The 18,817-nt window shown below is 43.3% G+C and overlaps 1 protein-coding gene across 2 annotated transcripts; it reads right to left on the bottom strand.

Moving 5' to 3' along the window:
• Positions 1–1,995: 1,995 nt before the first annotated feature.
• Positions 1,996–17,146, bottom strand: LOC107326014 (uncharacterized). Of its 2 annotated transcripts, none has more exons than XM_088129364.1 (4): positions 16,166–17,146; positions 9,055–9,165; positions 8,062–8,188; positions 1,996–7,661 (listed from the first exon to the last, which is right to left on the bottom strand). In XM_088129364.1, the coding sequence occupies exons 1-4, from the start codon at positions 16,574–16,576 to the stop codon at positions 5,308–5,310; spliced, it is 3,003 nt and encodes a 1,000-aa protein (XP_087985490.1). In that variant the 5' UTR covers positions 16,577–17,146; the 3' UTR covers positions 1,996–5,307. The 2 variants fall into 2 exon arrangements, with proteins under 2 accessions (XP_087985490.1, XP_025031300.2); XM_025175532.2 differs by having other exon boundaries at positions 9,049–9,165.
• Between the last annotated feature and the right edge of the window lie 1,671 nt (positions 17,147–18,817).

Raw genomic sequence — 18,817 nt, forward strand, 5'->3', positions numbered from 1 at the left:
TAAGAGGAAAGGGAAGAAAAAGAGCACGGATAGAAAACCACATATTAGGGCAAGCCAGTAGTCTTGTGAAGGCCGTGGAGGGGAGGCAAAAGCGGTTGGCAATGAACTTCTTAAGGTCGGTTTGTGGCTCATGCTTAGCATGCAAAATGTGCACCGCCAAGAAAAGTCAACAGGAAGAGCTGCTTGTCTAACCAATCCTTTTTTTCAGGTGCTGATTACAAATGCGGGTCACTCATGGGACCCTCAGACAAAGAACCTAACCTTAAAACGAGCTAAGCCCCCCATTAATAGGTGGTGACCCTTGGAAGGGGGAAGGAAGGTGGCAGCCCCTGGGGGCTCCTTGGCTGAGAAGGCAAATGTGGGGGTGGGAGATAATATACCTTCCTTGGCTGTGAAAGCGACGCCACTTCTTCTTCCTTTCTCAGGTCCTGAGTAATAAATGGTGTGATCTTCTGACCAAAAGTGTCCTAACTCCAGCCTATCTCAAGTCGCAGATGCCAAAGATGTCAGTGTTTTAAGTAAATTAAGAGGGAAGTCAAGAAAGCCATCAATCCCTGTTTGCAAAGATAGTAAGATGGCAATGGGCAACAGAGAGAAGACTGAATTGCTTAATTCCTGTCTTTTCACACCATGGTGAGGCAGAAGAAAAATGCAGGTCAAAATAGGCAAGGGAGTGGAAAGAGAAGTTGTAGCTGCTCTGAATGAATTCAAGTATCTGGGACCGGATGGGTTACATCCCAGGTGCTGAAGAAAGTGGTGGATTTCAGAAGCACTGACTGTAATCTTTCAGGATTCCCGAAATACAGGGAAAGTGCCAGAAGACTGGAGAAGAACCACAGTTCCAGTCTTTAGCATATTATTATTATTACTACATCACATTTATATAGCTGCCCATCTCACACAAGTGACTATGGGCGCTGTACGACATCATTTAATATTAACAATTAACATTTACTAAAGGCCAGTGGCGTCCACAGGGAAGTTGGCTCTCATCCGGGGCTTTTTTTTGTTGTTCTTTGCTGATTCTCTGCCAATCACAGATCCTCTGCTGAGCGCTGATCGCGTCCAGGCAGGTCCCCGCGCTGCCATGGGAGTACCTATTTATCTATTCGCAGATGGTATGCTTTCGAACTGCTAGGTGGGCAGGAGCTAGGGACAAATGTGTCATTAAGCTGCTGGGCCACCGCATCCCCTCATAGGGAAAGAAGTGGAACCACAAAACTATAGACCAACCAGTCTGACATCAGTACCTGGGAAAATCCTAGAAAAGTTGTGCAAGCAGTCAGAAAGGAACACACAAGCAGTATAGGATAGTCCTATGCTGCTGTTGGAGAAATCCCCCCCACATTTGTTTAAAAGGGACACCTGTCGATTGAAGCAGAAATGGTTTGTTTTGGTACTGGAGGCAGCAAAAAGAAACCTAAAGGGGGTGGAGGTGCAAGTTAGGCAAAGTGGAATCTACATATGATTGACCAATAGGACGGGATTAAGAATACATGTGATTGGGGCACTGGTTACTCGGGCTGGATATAACTGCCCAAAGTCAGGTGGTACATAAATTTGATATATCGCTATTGAGTCTGGAAACTATGATGTGGGTGCCATTAAAAAGACACAGTAATGGTGTATTTGAGAGAAAACAAGACGCCACATTTCACAAACACAGTTGGTTTCTAAGGAGCTACTTTTTATTTTATAATGGCCTTATAAGGACTGTCTCAGGCATCTCTCTTAGTATCTTCTAGTTTTATTAACATTCTTTGGCTTTCTAAGCTTTCTGAGGTCCCTGGGAAGGTAATTTACCAGAGAGGATGTTTTTCTTTCCAAACCAACAAAATATTTTCTCTTACTCTGCCTCATCCTGGCAGAGGCCATGGTCCTGGGAGAGCAAAGTGAAGCATTGCAGGAGCATCCACCAGAGTATGTGCTCTCACAGAGTCCCTCAAGGTGTGAAGATCCTCCCAGCTGCCCAGTTAAAGCAAGCAGGCACCTAAATCAGGCAGCAATAATTTATTGAGCAAAGCAAAACAATGACTTTTAAATGTACAGTGTAATGTAGACAAGAAGATAGTTACAGACAAGGCAATAAAATATGTAGTATTCAGGGGAGGAATGTGTGAGGAAAAGAATAGATAGCCGAAAATGGACCCTTACATCCTTCTGGTTCATTCTGCCCTCCTCAGACAGCACTATGGGACTTCAGTCTTGGAATTCCTGGTGGTCTCCTATCCCATCTCTACCAGTGCTGACCCTGCTTATCTAGACAAGATTGGCCAGATGCCAGAAATTACCCAATCCCATTTTAGTCTCACCTGAGGAGTTACAGGAAACCAGTTAGTGGGTCTGTCCATTAAGAATCTTCCACACTGAATTCTAGTACTGTAGATCCCTCTTTTGGATTGTTTTCTCAATGATAGGGAACTTGCTTATTATCCGGGAGGGAACTAGAGTAAGGCTTTCATATCTTTTTTTCTATTTTTCCTTTTGTTTCTGTAGTTTTAACCTCATGTAAAATCTTCTAATTAAAATTATATTAAAAAAACACACCACCTCCAATTAATGGAACCCAGAGTGGCCATATTCCTAGAAACTTCCAACATGACTTCTTTGCATGAGGCCCTGTGGCCAGAATCAAGTAGTGCCCACTCCATTTTAATCTAATCTGACGTGTTACAGGAAGCCAGTCGGTGGGCCTGATCACTCAAAATCTTCCACATTTAGTTCTAGAAGATCTCTCTATAGTTCTTGTTTTGGATTGTTTTATCAGGCAGGAAGAATGTATTCGATCTTTCTACATCAGGCATAACTGTATACCTTTTATCTCCCAACCTCAGACTTGCTTTCTAATGTAAGAAGCCCCAAAGATCCCAGCCTGTTAGTAACCACGTTTCAGTGCAACTAATTGGCAACCGCAGCTTGGAGATGTTTCTGGTTCAGTAGGTTATGCAACCCCTCAAAATTGAATTGAGTAATCTGGAACACAGCTGTATGGAAAGGAAGGGAGAAGAAACAGACAAAGAGATGGGGCCAAGAAAGATGAAAATAAGAAAAAAGACAAGGACATCTGGTTTGGTACAGTGGTTAAGACACTGGGCTACAAATCCGGAGCTGTGAGTTCAAGTCCTGCCTTAGGCACAAAGTCAGCTCAGTGACCTTGGGCCAGTCATACCCTCTTAGCTCTAGGAAGCAGGCAATGGCAAGCCACTTCCAAAACGTAGCCAAGAAAACTGCAGGGACTAGTCCAGGCACTCGCCAGGACTCAAAGGACTTGAAGGCACAAAAAAGAGAGACAGAGAAAAAGAAAAAGGAGGAAAGTCTCCTTTACAGACCTTTTTTGGAGTTTTCTGAGCTTAGGGCAATCAGCACTCAAGTGAAGATTGTGCTTTCTGCAGACATTTCAACTTGTGTTCCAGAAAGCCTGCCTCAGCGCAATGGTTCAGACATGGTGATTACCTTGCTGTATCCACAGTCTCTGTGCAATTTGAACTCTATGGGGCTAGTCAGAGTTAGGCAGTATCCACTGATTGCATGGAGGAAGTCTTGCTAAAATGCTTTAAGCTCAGAGAACTGCAAAAAAGGTGAGTATGATGGACTTTGGCTACCATTATCTCCAGAGATCCTTCACATCTCTCGTCTCTTCCAATCTGAATTCCTAACCCCTTTCTCTTATTGTCGACTACCCAGGAAAGACGCTTTTGAGAAATCATGGAACAAATTCATTTATATAATTTGGAAAAATCAATGGGAATATGATGGCTTGGACAATGTTGCTTGGGGTTACAAAAACATGCAGTTTGGAGTTACATTTAGCTCTGTTATAACATTGCAGCTCTAGGCAGATCTCGTCTGAAGTAAGTCCTAAAGACTTGTATGAACTTCCCTCCTTGATGAATGTGAAAAAATTAAAAATAATTTTAAAAATGTTTAATTCTTCACCTCTCTTCTCCTTTCTTTAGCAGTGGTTTTTTCTTCTCTTCTTGTTCCATCTTCTACAGCTACCATATTATCACATCCAGCCCTAACTTCCTTTGACCACAGACCCAGCAGACCTGCATCAGCTATCCAAACTTACTATTTTTCCAGAGGAACAGAGTTTATCCCTGTTGCAATTAAAGTGTTTGCAGCTAAAGCCCAATCACAATTGCTATACAGGACTCGACTGGGACCATATGACAGCATGGTTACCTTAGAAAGCATACAAAATTCCTAAGAAACATCTTCCAGGTTACCTGCTGTGTTCCAAACACTGTATTTTGATGGGAAGCAGGAGTCAGTAAACTTGAATCTGATCTCTGGATAAATATCTTTTCCTACTGGTTAAAATTACATCACAACCCCAGTCAACTGACCCATCTAATACTGGCAGATAACTTCAAATCCTCTTGGGAAATAGCTATTCAAAAGAAACTGAGTCTCTATGGTTTATCCAGTGATGTCATTTAACTTTAGAGTCAGATCAAGCTACATCAATGTTAAGGCAAAGGATCTTAGATACAGAAGGCCAAACAGAAACTGCTGCATTTTCTCATAATACTAAGCTAATAACCAAGTCTTAGCGCCTAAACCAGCTTTGTATTTACATCATATTAGAATCCCCAAATTCAGGACAGCCTTGTCTTTAGCCCGATTTAATGTCCTCCCCACAGCTCTTTTGGAAGGGAAATATAGGAAAACCCCATAGAAATCACAGCCCAGGTTCTTTTGTATTGTCAGTTCTACAGGGACATTTGCCACCAGTTGATTATCTCTCTTTTATTTAAATTTCCAGGGCACTCTGATAATTTTTATTTGTATTATCTGTTCAACAACCAAGATAAATATATTTCTCTAAAAGTAGCAAATTCTGCTGTATTATTTGTAAGCTTCACCCACAAATGGTTGCCAACAGTTATTGATGTTAGGGGATAATTTTGCTTTTTTTGTTTTGTAGAATGTATTTTTATTGGTTAATGACCAAAATAAAGTTTCTGTCTGACCCAGCAATCAAGCCTAATGAGATGGTATGTTCCCAGTATCCGGGATACATGCAGAAAGTATAAGAGGAGTTCGACAGCGGTGCACTTCCACTGACTCACCCGTAGGTTTCTATGGTAACTCTCTTGTATGGGTCATCCTATGACAAGTAAAGTCACTGATCCGCCTTCAGCTCTTTCCACATTCAAACATTTATAGCTTTTCTCCTGCGTAGATGCTTGGATGCTGAATAAGATTCTAGCTTTCTTCCATGCAATGATAAGCTTTCCCGTGTGTGTGGATCCTTGGATCATGAATAAGTTGACTGTTTGGAATGAAGCTCGTTCCATGGATTTATAGGTTTTCTCCCGCGTGCATCCTTTTATGACAACTAAGCGCACTATTCTCACTGAAGCTTGTTCCACATTCCATGCATTTATATTTTTCTCCTTTGTGGATCCCTATATGATGAGTAAAGGTGCTGTAGTCATTAAAGCTTTCTTCACACTCAATACATTTATATGGACTCTCCCCTGTGTGGATTCTTTGGTGGCGAGTAACGCCTCTCTTGTCAAAAAAGCTCTTTCCACACTCCAGGCATTTATATGGTCTCTCCCCTGTGTGGATCCTTTTATGAGAATTAAGTTGTCCTTTCTGGGTAAAGCTCTTTCCACACTCTAGACATTTATACGGTTTATCACCTGTATGGATCCTTTGGTGGCAAGTAAGGTCTCTACCGTCAATAAAGCTCTTTCCACACTCCATGCATTTATATGGCCTCTCCCCTGTGTGGATCCTCTGATGGCGAGTCAGATTACAGTTTGTGCTGAAGCCCTTTCCACACTCTGCGCATTTGTACGGTTTCTCCCCTGTGTGGATCCTTTTATGAGAATTAAGTTGTCCTTTCTGAGTAAAACTCTTTCCACACTCCAGGCATTTATATGGTTTATCACCTGTGTGGATCCATTGATGGCAAGTAAGGTCCCTGCTGTCTATAAAGCTCTTTCCACACTCTGTGCATTTATATGGTCTCTCTCCTGTGTGGATCCTCTGATGGTGAGTCAGATTACGGTTTGCACTGAAGCCCTTTCCACACTCTGTGCATTTGTACGGTTTCTCCCCTGTGTGGATCCTTTTATGAGAATTAAGTTGTCCTTTCTGAGTAAAACTCTTTCCACACTCCAGGCATTTATATGGTTTATCCCCTGTGTGGATTCTTTGGTGACAAGTAAGGTCTGTGCTGTCAATAAAGCTCTTTCCACACTCTGTACATTTATATGGTCTCTCCCCTGTGTGAATCCTTTCATGTGAAGTAAGGTTTCTCTTCTCAATAAATCTCTTTCCACACTCACTACAACTATATGGTTTCTCCCCTGTGTGGATCCTCTGATGGCAAGTCAGATCACAATTTCTAATGAAGCCCTTTCCACACTCTTTGCATTTATAAGGTTTCTCCCCAGTGTGGATCCTTTCATGACAATTAAGTGTGCCTTTATGAGTAAAGCTCTTCCCACATGCAAGGCATTTATATGGTCTCTCCCCTGTGTGGAGTCTTTGATGGGAAGTAAGGTCTCTGTTCTCAGTGAATCTCTTTCCACACTCCCTGCAACTATGTGTTTTCTCCCCTGTGTGGATTCTCTGATGGCGATTATGATTACTCTTGAAACTGAAGCTCTTTCCACACACTGTGCATTTATAAGGTTTCTCCCCGGTGTGGATCCTTGCATGGTAAGTAAGATGTTCTTTCCGAGTAAAGTTCTTTCCACACTCTATACAATTATATGGTTTCTCACCTGTATGTATCCTTTTATGAGAATTAAGTGGTCCTTCTTCAGCAAAGCTCTTTCCACAATCTCTGCATTTATATGGTTTCTCCCCTGTGTGGATTCTTTCATGACGTTTAAGATGTCCTTTCTGAGTAAACCCATTTCCACACTCCATGCATTTATATGGTCTCTCCCCAGCATGGATCCTTTCATGAGAATTAAGTTGTCCTTTCTGAGTAAAGCTCTTTCCACACACTGTGCATTTATATGGTCTCTCTCCTGTGTGGATCCTTTGGTGACTAGTAAGATCTCTGCTGTCAATAAAGCTCTTTCCACATTCTAGGCATTTATATGGTCTCTCCCCTGTGTGGATCCTTTTGTGGCGAATAAGGTCTCTGCTGTCAATAAAGCTTTTTCCACACTGCATGCAACTATATGGTTTCTCACCTGTGTGGATCTTCTGATGGTGATTAAGATTACTCTTGCTACTGAAGCTCTTTCCACACTTCATACATAGTTTCATCACACTGGTCAGACTGAACCCCCTCCCAAATTTTACAAAGGTATATTGTTTGTGTTTCCTATACAGTTTCTTGGGTAAATTAAGAGAGAAGGAATGATTGACATTTTTTCCATACTGTCTGGAATCATACTGTTTTCCTTTAGTCTGGCTTCTGCCATATTCATGTAAATCACATTCATTTTTCTCTCTTTTGCCGTATTTTCCCCTTCTTTTCCCTTTCTGATCTTGCTGGGTCAGGGAGCCATGGATTTCAACAGGGAATGAAGTGGAGGACTTCTCCCCTCCGTCTTCTGATTGGCTTTCCTTTTGCCTTTTTGGATCCCCTTGATGGGCAAACAGCACTTCTTCGAATTCATGCTTCACTCTTTGCAGTGGCATTAACCTCACCTGATTGTCATTGTCATTCTCTGGACCATCACCTGGTTGGAAAAAAGAAAACAGAAATTCCTGTTAAAATTTGGAACTGTCAAGAAGGGGGGTCTCCCCCTCTTAACAACTTGCCCATCTGTGTTCCAGGTTTGGCCTAGCCAAGTGTCTGGGTAGACATTGCCTGCAAATTTATGTCTAGGAGACACTGATGGCACCCAAGGGATTTTTCAGCTGGGAACTAGATTAAGGCTTTGCTGTTGATTGGTCAATGTGCCCAGCTACTTCTATGGAGCATCTAGGGTTTTTCCCAAAGCTATGGTGAGCATTTCTGCCAAGGACGTAACAGGAGATGACCACCCTAAGCAACTGAGTGCAGACATGTTCCCTGTTTACCTCCCACTGGAAAAACCTTCTCCAATGAATGGAGCCCAGAGCAAAGCGGGGCCTTACCCAGAGTGGCCATAGTCCTAGAAACCTCCAGCATGACTTCCCTGCACAAGGCCTTCTGGCCAGAATCCAGCAGCGCCCACTCCTCTTCTGTGAAGTCTACAGCCATCTCCTCAAAGGGAACAGAGCCCTGGAAAGAGAAAGAAAATATTCTTTAGCAGATAATCCCACAAAAGACTTGTAGGTTTTCTTTCTGCATGAAAGGGAAAACAGAGCCTTGCAAGGGATCAAACGGACATTTTCTTGCAGGGCAGGTTTATGACTGCACGTCCGCATAGTCCTTGTGGCTGTGGTCACCCCTCCCCCAAGGTTGCTGCTCTAACTGCACAAAACATGGCTTAGGTGCATCCAAGTTGTAGAATGGCAACACAGCATCCCTTGTGAGCCTCCCACTGGTGAGGAATAACTCAGCAAGGTGGTTTCGGGGGGCAGAATCCCCTGGCTTTACCTGCCTTGGGGAGCAAATTCCAAATTCCCTAGAAAACAGGACACACCCACTAGGAATTTCTTTCCTGGCCTATTTCAAAATGTTGGAAATGACCCTGGAAATCCCAAGTCACTTGACCAACAGTGTTCCTGTTGCAGTCAGCGTTGACTATAGGGGTTTTCACATGGGAAATCTGTCCTTCATACGATTCATTTTTAAGTGGATATGCTGGCATATTTCTGAAGCAGTTTTTATGGTATTCCGATTGTTTCAATTAATGGACTTCATTGTTTAAATGGTCTTCGGCACTCTTCAGAAAAATATTAAGATGGATTAAACTCTTTCAACAAATAAATTACATTTCCTAATACAAGCCTCTCAAGTTGCCGTGTAAATTGTCTCTTGTGTGTATCTCCAGAACAATCTTGAAAGTTGAAAGTGTGTGACTCAGTGGGTCATTCTGTGGGGACACTGTTCCAATGCACACAGCCTCAGAATTTGATTGTAAAAGCAGCTCATGAACAGACGGAGCTTGAACCCTACAGCTCTCAGAAGAAACCTACATTCACCTGGTGAGGTGGCCTGAGTTGGATCCTCCTGAAAAGCAGCTCTTGAGACGGAGTGGATCGATCTCTTCCCTGGAGCTCTGCTGGGATATCCCCCACGAACAGCTCCTGCACCTGAAAGAACCACCTGGTTTGAGATCCACTTTCTGATGACCTTAACCGTCTTAGCTCACTTGCCTTACCTTTTGCCTCTCCACCTGTACTTCCCCAACCCAAGTCAAAGTGAAAGAACTCGGGGATTCTGCTCTGTACATGGCTGTTATTTCTGGTATATGCCTGCCATTTTTGTGAAATGCTTCGTTGCCTCTTTTTGTTTCCTCTTTTCATTCTGATCAGGAGTTCCTTCTTTATGTTTTCTCTTCTCTTGATAGGTGTGGCCTTTCCTTCTTTGTGGATGTACTAAAGCCTGTTCTATCTCTTCCTCCTGTATGTTAAAGGTTTAGGGACCTTTAGCTTTTGGGAGGGGTGGGATTGATCTCCCCTTCCTTTTGGTTTGGCTTCCCATGGCTTTTTTCTTACTGTCTGTCCAATTAATTAATCCCAAAAGAAAAGCCCCTGGTTTCAATTGTACATTAGTCTTTAACATGTTCTGAATTTGTATATTTATCTGTGTATAAAATTCTTTGGCTTTTTTACATGTCCACCAAACATGACAAAATGTCCCTTTATTCATAGTGTAATATATATCATGGTAGATTTGTAATTGTAAGAATTGTTAGTCACTGTTAAGATGTATTAGAATTGTATACTTTGTGAGCTGCCCCAAGTTCCCCATTGGGGGAGATGAGCAGAGAATAAATTGAATATATAAATAAAATAAAAAATAAATAAAATGTTGCTCACATTTCCAGCAAAGATCCGAAGTACAGGTACCCCTCACCTAATGACCACAATTGGGACCAGAATCTTGGTCACTGAGTGAAGCGGTTGTTAAGCAAGACACCCATGTGACTGCTTTGCTCAAGTACCGCAATCCAGGCACTCCCAGTTGTGGTCATTAAGCAATCTCCCAGGCTGTTAAGTGGACGAAGCGAAAGAAGTGTCTGCTAAAGGATTTCAGCTCAACACTGAGTTGAAATCCTCCTGGCAGGCAGCCCTTTCACTCTCAAATGTTACTAAAACTTGCCGAAGAGTTTGCCCTCCCCTCCATGGATGGAGGGGAATGCTTCCTGGGGCTGGAGGAACAGAGCTCAAATCATTAGGATTTGAGCTCTGTGCCTCCATACTGCTGACAGGGGAGGGGAAACCTCCCAGCGGTGGGGAGTTATGGCACTCAAATTTTGAATGTTTGGGGTCCGTTCCTTCATACCGCTCTATGAAGGATTTGAGCTCTGTTCCTGCACACCACTGCATCCCCCCTGCTTTCAACCTTCCCTGCCAGCTTCAATGAGGAAGCCGGCAGAGAAGATTGCAAATGGCGATTGCAAGATTGCAGGGTGCTTGGCAACCAGTCATAAATGTGAGCCAGTTGCCAAGCACCCAAAATGCAGCCATATGACTGCGGGAGGAGGTGGCCTGACGTTTTATGACAGCTGGGAGTGCTTTACAGGTCATAAAGTATCCCTTCCGAGACCACTGTAACTTTGAATGGTCGTTAAATGAACATTTGTTAAGTGAGGACTACCTGTACCTTTATACATTCTGGACAATTTCTCTGGTAACAAATACCAATGATACATCATTTTATAAAAATTCTCTTTATGGTTAGAACATAATGTAAATTTCAATCCTTTCAACCACATATTTTCCCATTGGTCCATCTGTATATTGTAACCAAAATTTTACCCCATTTTTTTCATGCATTATTTCACTTGCTTTTTCTGTCTCACTTTCAGCACAAGTTTATAGATTTTAGCAATAACATGTTCATTATTTGCACATGGTTCTATTTCAAACTCAGTCTTGCACTGTTCAAACCCATAAAATCTGTTATCCACCTTAAACCTTTCTGATAATTGTACATTAGGAAACCATTGACAAGTACATCCTTCTGTTATCAAATCGTCCCTTGATTTTATTTTACAATACCTTTGAGAAAATTCTAGTACATCACAATAAGCTAACCATTTATGTTTACTTATCATTCCTCATCTATAAAAAGCTTCTTGTGCTGAAAGCCACAAAGGTGTTTTTGGGCACAATCTAGATTTATATTTATTCCATACCCTAAGAATAGCCCGCCTGACATAATGATTTTTGAAATCTACATTAACCTTAGCTTTGTCATATCATAGATATCCATGTCACCCAAATCTCAGATCATGTCCTTCTAACTCCAATAGCCTTCTATTTCTTAGCAACGCCCACTCTTTCATCCAAACTAAGCAACAGGCAGCGATATCTGACCTATAAATCCTTGGGTGAAGAATTTGTTTCAGCAGACATTAAAAAGAGAAATGGAGTTGTTTTGTATATTAACCCTCAACTAAATCCAGGACTTGTATTAACTGATTAACATGGCAGATTTGTAGGGGCAGAAATTAATTTTTGTTGTTGTTCAGTCATTAAGTCGTGTCCGATTCTTCATGGCCCCATGAACCATATCACACCAGGCCCTCCTGTCCTTCACTGCCTCCTGGAGTCTGCCCAACTTCATGTTCATTGCTTCAGTGATGCTATCTGACCATCTCATCCTCTGCCGTCCCCTTCTCCTTTTGCCTTCAAACTTTCCCAGCATCGGGGTCTTTTCCAAAGAGTCCTTGTATTAGGTGGCCAAAGTATCTGAGCTTCAGCTTCAATATCAATCCTTCCAATGAACAGTCAGGGTTGATTTCCTTTAGCATTGACTCATTTGACCTTCTAGCAGTCCAAGGGACTCTTAAGAGTCTTCTCCAGCACCACAATTCAAAGGCATCTTTTCTTCAGCGCTCAGCCTTCCTTATGGTCCAGCTCTCACAGCCATACATTGCTACTGGAAAAACCATAGCTTTGATTATGTGGATCTTTGTCGGCAAGGTGATGTCTCTGCTTTTTAATATGATGGGCTTAAAACTATACTGCTGGGAGTTTATGCCCCAAATGAAGATACAGTGACTTTTTATAAACAATTTATGGAGAGACTTTTCTTATGAAAGTTGGTGTTTGATGGGGGATTGGAATGGAGTGGTCTCCCCCCAACTGGATAGGACTTCTGAAAAAGAATATTAAAATTGCTCAAGGTAAACTACAAAAAGTCTTCTTTGACAGTTTAGGTTTGGTTGATATGTGGAGACAGAAGAATGGCAGTTCAAGAGAGTATACCTATTTTTCAGAAAGACACAGATCTTTTTCAAGAATAGACATGATTTGGATTTCAAGAGACTTAGCCACTAAAATTTCCAAAGTAGAGTTTTTACCAAAGACTTTTTCAGACCACAATTCTGCGAGGTGGGTTTGTAAAATTCAAATTTAGCAAGAAGCTATAGACCAATATTGTTACTGAATAATGATTATAAGTTGTTTACAACTATTTTAGCTGAAAGACAAAAAATAATTTTGCAAGAATTTATTCATTAGGATCAATGTGGATTTTTACCTAAAAGAAAATTAAAAGATAACGTTAGAACTGTGTTGGACATTTTTGAATATTTGGAAGAACATAATGAAAAACAAACTGCATTGGTCTTTTTAGATGCAGAGAAGGTTTGACAATTTGAACTGGATTTTCTTGTTTAAAGTTTTAGAAGATATGAACTTTGGACAGAACTTTACAAAATGGGTGAAATTGATTTATACTTCACAGATGGCACAAATAATTTTAATAGAAATTTAATCATACCATGTGAGATACAAAAAGGAACAAGACAAGGTTGCCCACTGTCCCCTCTTCTGTTAATTTTAGTTCTTTTAAGTATTGAATAGACATAAGACAAAATTAAAGGATTGTGGGCGTAGAGATCAAAAAAGAGTATTATAAGTTGAGAGCTTTTGCAGATGACTTAGTTTTGGTTTTGGCAGACCCTATAAAGGGAATTGAACATTTACTGAGTAAATTAAAAGAATTTGGGGCATTAGCAGGTTTCAAGATTAATTAATTAATTAATAAGACAATTAATTAATTAACAATTACTAAGACAAAGATATTAACAAAAAACAAGATACAAGATTAAACAGAACTGATGAATAAAACAGGTTTAATGATTGAGAAGAAGATAAAATATTTGGGTGTTACTATGACAAATATGAATTGTATGTTATTGCAAAACAACTATGTTAAGACATGGAATGAAGTTAAAAAAGATATGTCAAGATGGGATAAAGTACAAAAGTCACTGTTGGGGAGAATTTCTGTGATTAAGATGAATGTTTTACCTAGCGTGTTATTTTTGTTTCAGACAGTATCTGTTTTGACAATTGATATACCCTTTAAACAATGGCAGAAGGATATACCTAAATTTGTATGGCAGGGGGAAAAAACCCAGTTAAATATAAGATACTAAAAGATGAAAGGAAAGAGGAGGACTGGGCCTGGGACTGGGCCTATTAGATTTCAAATTATATCACACTGCCTAATGAATTTCTCCTTCTTCCCATGGAATTATCTCCAAGGGGAAACAGAAGTCTTTGCCTCAAGAAGAAATGACTTCTAAAAATATTGGGATTTCCAGAAAAGACTGCACAGACATGTTCTTTCTGTGATTTCCTGCAGACACTGCTAGACACCTTAGCACTCCTTGCAGCTTCCAGGACGAAATCCTCTTACCTGTTTCTCTCCCAGCTCCTTCCTCGCTCGCCCTCACATATCAAAGCGGTGGATAGCTTCTGCCTTTTAGGATCAACCACCAACAGTAAATGAATAAGCAGTCAAGAAAAATGCTGCAGACTAGCATTTGGTAGAACAGCAATGAAGGGCTTGGAAAAGATAATCAAATGCTGTGATGTGTCAATACCTACAAATATCAAAACTGTGAAAGCCGTTGTGTTCTCTGTGACACTCCATGGAAGTGAAAGTTGGACTTTGAATAAGCAGGATAGGAAGATTATTGATGCCTTTGAACTTTGTTGGAGAAGACTCCTGAGAATACCATGGACAGCAAAAAGAACACGCCAAGGGATCACTGAACAAATCCATCCAGAGTTCTCACTCAGGGCACAAATGACCAGGCTCAAATTATCCTATTTCAGACACATTATATGAAGAACAAACTCTCTGGAAAAGGCTCTAATGCTAGGAAAGGTGGAAGGAAAGAGAAGGTGACCAGCAGCAAGGTGGATGGACTCAGTTACAGTGGCAATGAGTGCACCACTGGGAGACCTGAAAGAACATGTTATGGATACATTGGCATGGAGAAAATCTATCTATGTGGCTGCTAGGAGTTGAAAAACCACTTGAGGGATGGGACCCCTTCCTTTCAGTTTGGCTTCCCTTTGTCTCTTGCAGTGGGGAGAAGACCAGCCTGGCAGTCCAGGGACAAAGACCTTGGGACGAACACCGAGATGTTTTGTGGGGAAGATGCATACCCTGAAAATATTGTGGCTATGATTAAAAGGCAAATCGGACACTTCATTCTTTTCTCACCTCTAATTCCTGATCAGGTTTAACTTTTAGTTATAAATGTTGTAAGGTTATTTTGAATATACAGAAACCAACAGCTAAACCAGAGAGAATTTGTTTGAATAGAATGTAACCTCTTTGCAGATTTGCCCAACAAACCACTTTTGCAAGTGATCAGGATGGATACTGGACTTAAGGAGCCCTCTTAAGATGAATATTCAAGTTTAATTAATTATATACACTCCATTTCAACTCAAAGGTACATGTAGTGTATAACAATATCCTCGGGTGGATTGATACAATGACATGCCACAAACTGGGAGAAAATCAAATTATAATTGGTAGGCAACAGTAATGATAATCAGGACATGAACTCCCATAACCAATAACTGCCCAGAGACAGACCATTTTCTAAACTGTTTTGTAGAACAACATTCTGTGACCTGATTGATAAAAACTGACAGGTCACAATCCAACATTTTTAGACAATAAAGTCAGAAACAAAGGGGAGTTAGGACAGCAAGCTGTGTACTTCTGCCTAAAATGTAAAGGTATGTTAATTTGTTGCTTTCTCTCACTATCCTTTCTAGAACAGGTACCCTGCTTAGAAGCAAGGAGCTACAAGAATTGTGGTAAGTATCCAACTTATAGACAATCTCTCTGCTTACGTTAGTTAGGAAAGTCATGTAGGCTAGGGATCTGTATCTCTAGTTGTACAGAACCTGAGAAAAGTATGAGACACCTATATTCAAGCTGTGATTTGATAATGCATCGTATTGTATACTGTTGCTTTCTGTGGCGATTGTGTTCACTAGAGACAAAACACTTGAGGAAGGGGAAAAAGGGCTTTCGGTCTTTTCGATTCCTAACATTAAACATATGTTTTCAAATATGCAAGCTAAGCTCTATCTGGTCCAGCTAAACACAATTTTAATCTTTTATTTAATAAATTCTTTTCGAATCCTTTGTCCATTCTTTGTACTTCTTTACAACCTGTAATATACCTTATTTCCTGCTTCTTGCAAAAAAAAAAAAAAGATTTATCTATGAGAAGAAAAATAACTTTCCAATATCCTGTTTGATTAACAGGTACTGTTCATGAGAAAGAGGGTTGAGTTAACTTCATTAAGTTCAACATTAATGGTACCAAGATTTCTAAAACTGGGGTGCTCCAATTCAGCTATTGACACTTGCTGTTAAAGGGGATGTGTCTCAAAAGGGTTACTGTTGAGTATAGGAGCCCTCTTGGATTCAGGGTCGGGGTCTTGCTATATTGTTAATGAGAATGAATAGTTTTAATAATGTCAGCTGAAATGGAAAAAGTGCCTCAATTAATGCCTGCAATAGAGGAAAGAAGGAGAGGCTGGGCAAGAAATTCTGGCCCCTTCCCTCAAACTCTGCAGCCTCTTACATCCGTCAGTAGGAGGGTGGGAGGTTGAAAGAGGCTTGAATTTCTCCTTCCTCCCATGGAATTATCTCCCAGAGGAAACAGATGCCTTTGCCTCAAGAAGAAATCAGTCTTCAGAATATAGGGATTTCCAGAAAAGACTGCATAGACATGTTCTTAATTTCTGTGATTTCCTATAGACATTCCTAGATACCTTCTCACCCCTCGCAGCTCCCCGGACGAAATCCTCTCACCTGCCTCTCCCGCAGCTCCTCCTCGCCGGCGGCTTGGCTCAGCAGGAAGCCCTCGGCCAGGGCCACCGCCTGCGAGCAGGTCTCCGCCCCGCATTCCCCGACCCAGCGCTCCACCTCGGCGGGCAGCAGGGCCAGGAACTGCTCCAGCACCAGCAGGTCCAGCATCTCCGCCTTGCTGCTCCGCTCCGGCCGCAGCCACCGACGGCACAGCCGGTGCAGCTGGCTGCACGCCTCCCGGGGCCCGCGGGCCTCCTGGTAGCAGAAGCCGCGGAAGCGCCGGCGCTGCGCGTCCGGGCCGAGCCTCCCCTCCCTTCCCGAGCTGTCCCTTCCCCCGAAGGCCCCTCCGCGGCCGGCCTGGGCGGCGGGAGGGCCCGCGGCCGCGCCCAGCCCCGAAGACCTCGGCGCCGCCATCCCGACTCCGGTTCGTCCGCAGCAGAAACGGGGAAACCCTCCGCAGGGCCGCTCTCGTTCCCCGCAGTCCGCTTCTCCGAAGGCGCCCCGGGAGCCTCCTCAGGCCCCGCGCGGCCCTGTCCGGCTTTCAGCTCCGCGAGCAGAGCAAACGCCCCGCCGGGCCCCGCAGAGGAGACCGAGCCGGGCGCGTCCGAGGAGCGGGGAGCTGCCCCCACGCGCCGCTGCTTCCTGCCCCCCGACCGCCATCGGGGCTCCAGCGACCGTCGGGGACCCGGGCCGGGGGCCGCAGCCGAGGCGCCTTCCCGGGCGGGACCTTTCCCGGATCCCTCGAAGCCCCCCAACCGCCCCCCCCCGGTTTCCAGGAGGGGGAGGGGCTCCGCTTCCTCGGGGCTTCTGCGCCTGGGAAGAACAGCTGCCAGCCACTCCCCCCACAACTTCCCGCGCCCTCCGGCCTCCGAGAGGATCTGCCAGAGAGTGCTCCTTCCTAGAGAGGCAAAACGCTGCGGCCACCTTCCTTTCCTGCCCGTGGCTAGAGAGCCTCCCCAGTGCAACCCACCGCCTCTCCTCTCCTCTCTGCCGGGATTGCTGCCAAGGGTCTTCTACGCATGCTCCGTCCCATGAGGACGCTAGAAAGTCGCCGAGCTGCGGTGGTGGGGGAGCGTTTGATCGGGGGGTGGGAGAGGCTGCGTGGGTGCGTTGAAGGGCGAGGTGGTCGGGGATGATGGGCACGGCGGAGGCTGAGCGGAGGCTGCAGTGAGCAAAGCGGCCCGTTTCGGAAGCGCCAGGCCGGGCGGGGCTCTTCGAGGTAGGCGCCCCTTCTCCGAGGGAATCCGAAGAGCCTCTGGGACACGTTTTCCCATCGCGCCCTTGGGATGGAAGCTGGTTTAATTGTGGCTTCTGTGCCCTGGGATTTCCCTTGGTCTGTCCCAGAATCCTCTTCGAAGTGTGGAGGCGTTTCTGGGACGGGTAGAAACAGTCGGCAATAAACTTCTTACGGTCGGTTCGCGGCTCATGCTTAGCAAGCAAAATGTGCACTGCCAAGAAAAGTCAACAGGAAGAGCTGCTTGTCTAACCAGACCTTTTTTCCAAGTGCTGATTACAAATGCGGGTCACTCACGGGACCCTCAGACAAAGAAGGGAGGGTCCGTAAGGGAGACTCTTAAAACGAACTAAGCCCCCCATTAACAGGCGGTGACCGTCGGAAGGGGGAAGGAAGGTGGCAGCCCCTGGGGGCTTCTTGGCTGAGAAGGCAAATGTGGGGGTGGGAGATAATATACCCTCCTTGGCTGTGAAAGCAATGCCATTTCTTCTTCCTTTCTCAGGTCCTGAGTAATAAACGGTGTGATCTTCTGACCAAAAGTGTCCAGCCCATCTCAATTCGCTGATGCCATAGATGTCAGTGTTTTAGGTAAATTAAGAGGGAAGTCAAGGAAGCCATCAATCCCTCGGTTTGCAAAGATAGTGAGATGGGGATAGGAGACAGAAGACTGAACTGCTTAATTGCTGTCTTTTCACACCATGGTGAGGGAGAAGAAAAATGCAATTCAAAATAGGCAAGGGAGTGGAAAGAGAAGTTGTAGCTGCTCTGAAAGAATTCAAGTATCTGGGACCAGATGAGTTACATCCCAGGTGCTAAAGAAAGTGATGGATATGATTTCAGAAGCACTGACTATAATCTTTCAGGATTCCTGAAATACAGGGAAAGTGCCAGAAGACTGGAGAAGAGCCACAGTTCCAGTCATTAACATAGGGAAAGAAGTGGAGCCACAGAACTACAGACCAATCAGTTTGACATCAGTACCTGGGAAAATCCTAGAAAAGATAATGAAGTTGTGCAAGCAGTCAGAACGGAACACACACACAGCATAGGATAGTTCTATATGTTGTTGGAGAAATTCCCCCACATTTATTTAAAATGGACACCTGTCCAATGAAGCAGAAATAGTTTGTTTTGGTACTGGAGGCAGCAAAAAGAAACTTAAAGAGGGTGGAGATGCAAGCTGTTCATATAGTTAGGCAAAATATAATCTACATATGATTGACCATTAGGACTGGGTTAAGAATACATGTGATTGAGGCATGTGTTAACGAGGTCAGATATAACCAGAGTCACGTGGTATATAAATTTGATATCTCATTATTGTGTGTGGAATCTATGAATTATCAATAGAGGTGAATATGTGTAGCTCAGGGTTGCACTGTAGAGTCCTTGGGGTTCTCTGAGCTTGGTTCTTTTCTTGC

Source organism: Python bivittatus, unplaced genomic scaffold, assembly GCF_059951505.1.
Source record: "Python bivittatus isolate LINGU-HERP-01145 unplaced genomic scaffold, Pbiv_v1 ctg000810_np1212, whole genome shotgun sequence".
Taxonomy (NCBI): domain Eukaryota; kingdom Metazoa; phylum Chordata; class Lepidosauria; order Squamata; family Pythonidae; genus Python; species Python bivittatus.